The sequence below is a fragment of the Dipodomys spectabilis genome, unplaced genomic scaffold (genome assembly GCF_019054845.1).
Source record: "Dipodomys spectabilis isolate Male_0828 unplaced genomic scaffold, ASM1905484v1 ptg000600l, whole genome shotgun sequence".
Classification (NCBI taxonomy): Eukaryota; Metazoa; Chordata; class Mammalia; order Rodentia; family Heteromyidae; genus Dipodomys; species Dipodomys spectabilis.
Genome location: NW_024871277.1, coordinates 550,616 through 556,708, shown reverse-complemented (window position 1 = coordinate 556,708; position 6,093 = coordinate 550,616). Strand labels below are relative to the sequence as shown.

Here is a 6,093-nt window from a genome sequence, read left to right as displayed (position 1 = left end):
TTAAGATTGAACTATTTCGCCCCCCCACTCCCCCTCCCAATGCTAGGAACCGAACCCCGGCCTTGGGTGCTCCCTGCCCCCCATCCCTGAGACTACCCTTTTGAGATGCTGTAACAATCTAGTTTAGGCCCAGTCTCCATGTGTCAATGTGTGTGTGTGTGTGTGTGTGCAGGCCAGCACCAGGCGGCATGGGCTTCTTCGACTTCCATAGAGAATTCTTGCAAACTATCACAAGATTTTAGCTGCATGTTTTAAAAGAAAGCTAACCCTAAGATATAAACACCCCTATGATAAACAGACCCAGAGATAATTTATTTGGCAATAGGTACGGGGTCCCAAGTTAAATGACGATGGCTCATTAAAATGCCTCCCCCACCCTGCTTTTAAATGATAGAACCAAGGAAAACTATATTGGCACCAACAGCATTTTTTTTTTGCCTTTTTATTTATTTTTATTTTTGCCAGTCATAGTGCCTGAACTCTGGGCCTGGGCTCTGTCCCTCAGCTCTTCAGCTCAAGGCTAGCGCTCTACCACTTGAGCCATAGTGCCACTTCCGGCTTTTTTCTTTTTGCTTATGTGGTGCTGAGGAATCGAACCCAGGGCCTCATGCATGCAAGGCAAGCACTCTACCACTGAGCCACCTTCCCAGCCCGCCAACGGCATTTCTCATCTTGAATATTAAAAAGGTTTCAGCCTTGTGCCTTTGACATGGGCCTTTGGAAGTAATCAAAGAGAGAAAGGTTAAGTTTGCGTTTTCTTTGTTCAAGGTGTTTATTGCATCTCAGAGGGCGTACATGCACTGGGGTTTGAAACTGAAATACAAAGAAAAGCCATTTTGAAATTGGTTTTGGGTAATTTTCCCCTGTTACAGTGTATGTTATCCCCACAGTAAATTCAGATACAACCACTTTTAAATGGTACCATACATCTATTAAGTGATTTGAAAAACAGGCGAATGCCTTTCCAATCCAATATGCTTTTATGAAGAGCCGTCAAGCCACGAGCAACACTGATTGACAGCGACCTCATTTGTGCTCCCACATCGTAAGCCAAGCCATCAGCACAGACAACATGACAACAGATTAAAAACCAAAGAATGCAGTATGTACAGTGAAGGCTACACTTCTTGGAATCAGTTTAAATTCTAGTCACAATGGTACAACAAAGTCCACGCTGAGTTCAGTGGAAGGATGGAAAAACACCAGTCTCCAGAACACACAAAGAAATATGACATGAACAGATGTACAGAAAACCCACAGCCAAGTAAAAATATTTGCAGTAATCTTGAAGTCACAGATATCCCTGGGGTATTTTCATAGCCACAGAAATAGCACATCTCGAATTGTATTGTCACAGACAGGAGAGAAATGGACGCTTCACTTTTCAGTGCATTTAATCAAGAATTCATAAATAGGTCAATTTAGATGCAAAACCTGTCAAATATAATTAAAATATACATCTTAATATAGCAGTGATAAATAGGGACGTCTTCCCCTATGAGTTTTCATTCTTGGTAAGGTAGCTTCAAGGAGAAGTATTTATTATGGACGTTAACCTTTATATATATTTTTTTAAAATAAAATTTCTTAACATATACAGTGCCACAAAAATAAACATTTCTCACGACAGCTGAAGTTTCTGTGATTGGAAAAATGTACTCCACACCGAAAAAAGTTTTGTGTATTTTAAGAGTGTTTTCCTTACTATCTGGTATTATCACATTACGCTTGTAACACAGATACGGAAGAGAAGAGAATTCATGGGGAGAGTTTAGGGTTTGTCCAAAAGTTGTATATACACATCAAAACTTTCAAAAAACACAAAACACACCTTTCTCAATGGCTCGCCACACCACAGCTGTGTCACCCGTCCACAAGCAAGGTCCAGAAAAGCACTAAAGGCATTGGAAATATCCATTCATTGTTTACGACAACGTACAATGCACAAGTAGCCCACATACACTAGGGGTTGAGAGGAGGGGGAACAGCTAAGGTTCACGTTCCTAATGCTTGCTTCGCGGCTGCGCTACGCGTCCTGGAAGAGGAGTTATGAGGAAGCATGGGGCTCGCACGGCGCTCTGCCCCTGGGAGCCTCTGAGCAGCCATCTGATCTGAAGATCCCAAACTCATTTCAGTTTTCCTATCCAGTCACAAAAACTGCAGCTGTAAAGAGAAAAGGCCTTGCGTTAGAAGAGAACAAGTACTTGAATTAGAAATAACACAGTCCCTCTACAGCCCTGAGACATTTTGCCTTCCTAACAAGAATTCTGCACCATGACGAGGGAAAAGCCTTTTGCTGCCAAAGGGGTCTGTAGTAACAAATTCACATCGATATACTTTCACAGTTTTTTCCCCGATTCAGAATGTGTCATCTCTTTCAAGGCATGGGTTAGTTGTCCAGGGCATTTCACTTTGGCATGCCCATCTGTGTGTACGCCGTACCTCCCTCACCCCATACTGCCCTCCCCAAGTTTCCCGGCCCATGTTTACAGTAGGCATTTTGGCCTTATTCAATGTGCTCCTCCATCCCCTGAACCCCTCCTCTCCCACTGTACCCTCATCCTACAGGGAACACCTCTCAGTTTCCTGTCAAGTCTCCATTTTTGAAAAGAAAAACACTGAACATGAATTCACATGTTCTCTTTCAGCAGGGGCCACGCCCATCTTTTCCACATCATTCCAATGCTAGTGTGTGTGTGCACACACACATATATGCATATATATATGTACATATACTGCCAAAGCAAGCACTCCGCACGCTTCAGAACAGGCCTAACATTTCATCTAGTAGACGTAAACAAACTGGCTGCGTACCACTTCATCTGAGGTGAGAATGATATCACTAAAGCTTTGAAAATTCAGCTACGCACAGGACATTCAGGAATCAATGAACAATGAACCTTTAAAACTGGGCAGTGGAAAAAAACCCAGGTGACCTGAGTGGCCGTGGGTACCCTTCTTTTTTGTTTCTCCTCCACGATGGAGGTCAGTGAGTCGCGTGTGGACTAAACAGCTGGAGCAGAGACGGCCCAGCAGGGAGAGCCCAGCTGCTCCCCTGCAACCCTCTTCTTCTCAGGGAACCTTCCTAGGGACCAGGACCCCGCATGGAGCCCCGCTGGTGTCCCTGCTGTTTCCATTCCTCAACACAGTTCTGGGCAGGCCAGGGCTCTGCGTATTAAGAGGCGGATGGATAGAAGGTGGCTCTGTGCTGCTCCTTGGCCATTCCTGGAACTGTTCCTCGTTAAGGAATGAGGATCGCTGTCTTACTTAGCGCTCTGCTGGCCCAACTCAAAATGGAATGGAAACATTGGGCACAAAGAGAAATCACTTGAAATCACACTGAGGTGCCAAGGTCCTATAATGACTTGCTATTTTTAATAGGAAAACCAGTCGTAGTGCAGGAGTCCGCAAACATTTCAGTAAGCAGATTGTTTAAAAATGTGGGGAATAGAAATATAATGAAAGTAACACTGGAAAGCAGTTTAAAAGCTGCTGCCTTCTTATTGTTCATTCTAAAAAAATAACTCTGGACTTATCGCCCAGGGCTCAGTTCCTTTAGCTCTACACGAGGGTGTAAAAAAAACACAAAAACACAACAACCCAAACAAACCCCTGAACTGCCTGGTGCCAGAGCTCAGGCCTGTAATCCTTACTACCAGGAGGCTGAGAGCTGAGGATGGAGGCTGGAAGCCAGTCTGGACAGGAAAGTCTGTGAGAATCATCTCTAGTGAACCACCAAAGATCAGGAATAGAGTTGTGACTCAAGTAGTAAAATGCCAGCCTTCAGCAAAAAAAGCCAAGCAAAATGGAAGGCCCTCAGTTCAGGCTCCAGTATGAGCTCAAAAAAAAAAAAATGCAAACAATAACATCCTGAGCTTTAGTTTGAGGTAAAATAAAGGTAATAAAAGTATGAACAGGTAGCCAAATGCATTCTTAGACTGATTTCTAAATGTAACAGTACAGATGTTAGCATTCTATAAATTACAGACATATTAGAATGAAGCAGTAATCTTCAACAACAACCACACGGCTTAGCTTTGTTTTGTCAATATCATTTTAGTTCTTTCAGGGTGAGGTCATCTTAAAGTTCTTGCTCTTGCAGTTTTATACATTAAGTAAGATCTAAAATACATCTTCAGTAATGACAGCTTTTCATGTGAATTTTAGAATTTGATTCCAGTTATTAGCCAGCCAGAACTCAGAAATAACAAATATCGTATCTGAAATAGCTAAGCATTGTGTCTATGGCTCAATAGCACAAGCTCACAGGAAAAGCTCAATAGTAGATACCTTCGATGGTTTACATGAAGTCCTTGATGTTAAGATCCGCTAACGGGTCCTTTGCTGGAGGTTTCTTGGGACTCTGAGCAGCAGGTGAGGGGCTTGGAGAAAGCTAAGGAAACCAGCCAGCCCCAAAGAGCAGGAATAGAAAGCAAACAGAGAGACAGCAAGCGTTAGGCAGAACGCATACCCCAGAAAACAAGCATGCAGAAAACAGGTGGCTCAACGTCACACACAAACAAACGAACTTTGTTCTCCTTTGACACAATCTTTGTCACCGTGCTTGATTCTGGGGTGATAAAATAACACTTCCAATGATATTTGACTTTCTTGAAATTCTCTGCTATCAGATCGAGCCAAATGTTACTTAGCCTCCAGGTAAAACTGGCGAAGTCTGGCAGAGTGGCATGGTTACAAGTGAGGAGAGAGGGAAGCGAGCCACACACAGAAGTGATGTCTACACAGTACAACGGCACACATGAACACTCATCAGTTTCCCTCACAAAAGCATTTTTACTGCGTTATTAGTGCCACTAAGCCAGCAAAGGCATTTAAATGGCTTTTCTTGCAGCAGGAGGGAGGGCGGTGGTGGGAAAGGCTGAAAGGCAACTTTGCAGAAGCCACTTAAGATACTTCTTAAAATGATGAGCAAACTAGACTAAGATTGTAAGCAGTTTATTTGAAATGAAAACCAGGTTTTGGTGGGTAGGGTTTGTTTAGGGAGCAGGTGGGTTTCTAGTTATGAGTGTGGTGAAGATGCAATCCACCCATCCAGCTGGCAGTAGGAAAGACCTTTACGAGATGTACAGCCAAAGGCACACAGCACTCCTACATCACCTCGGTACTGGAGAGAGCTCGGGAGCAGGCTTCTCTACAAGGCTCAGGGCTAAGGCCTACTCAGGCCTCAGGCTAGCATTGCAGGTGATAGCTAGCTCTCTGTTGCACCTAATGCAAAATCTCCCATTTGTCTGATGAAATCTGAGTTCAGTGGGGTGGGGCGGGGGAGGGGGGACCTCCGGGTAGGCTTAGCACACAGAAGGAGCAATTCTGAGCTTCATCCTAGAACATCCAGAAGGATCATCTAATGGTCAAATGCCATTTGCAAAATGGAGATGATGCTTGGCAAATACTGGAAGAGATATGAGCATTGATCCATAAATGAATCCATAGATGAGATGACAATGTTAGGATATGAACCAATTAATGAGCACTGGGATAGCCTAGGCATTGGTAATAAGTAATTACATTCTCAAGCTACAAACTCAAGTTTACTTTATGTTCTAGGATAATTATACTTCTTTGACATAAAAAATAATCTAAAAATTACATAAAAATAGCATGCCATCTACCTGCTTACTATAAATTGATGTATTAATTAAAATGATATATCTTTATTATATCATGCTTTTCATTTCTATTCTCCAAATTAAGTAACAATTGATGCTAAACTAGTATTATGAAAGAAAGACTACTGCAAGTGATAAAACTCAATTAATTTATTTCTAAAGTGTTTAGCACAACAAATACAATAAGGTTTAAAAAAAAATCCCAATAACAGCAAGGCACTGGTTATGCCTGTAATCCTAGCTGCTCAGGAGCCAGAGATTTGAGGATTGAGGTTTCAAGCCAGTCTGGGCTAGAAAGTCCATGCTCCAATAAACTACCAAAAAGATAAAAGTGGAGGTGTGGCTCAAGTGGTAGAGCACCAGCTTTGAGTGACAAAGCTAAGGGACAGCACCCAGGCCCTGAGTCCAAGCCCCAGTATTGGCATAAAAAATAAAACAACAATAATAAGACCTCCACAAACTCTTA

General features: G+C 42.7%; 1 protein-coding gene across 5 annotated transcripts in view; it reads right to left on the bottom strand.

Annotated features, from left to right (window-relative positions):
- Positions 1-753: 753 nt before the first annotated feature.
- The window catches only part of Snap91 (synaptosome associated protein 91), a 114,415-nt gene continuing 109,075 nt past the window's right edge, over positions 754-6,093 (bottom strand). For 4 of the 5 annotated variants that reach the window (XM_042671126.1, XM_042671129.1, XM_042671124.1 and 1 more), the window contains 2 exons: positions 4,291-4,393; positions 754-2,163 (listed from right to left, as the gene is read on the bottom strand). In XM_042671126.1, coding sequence (XP_042527060.1) covers positions 4,301-4,393 — 93 coding nt within the window. In that variant the 3' untranslated portion in view covers positions 754-2,163; positions 4,291-4,300. The remainder of the gene's footprint in view (positions 2,164-4,290; positions 4,394-6,093) is intronic. The other variant, XM_042671127.1, reaches the window with a different exon arrangement.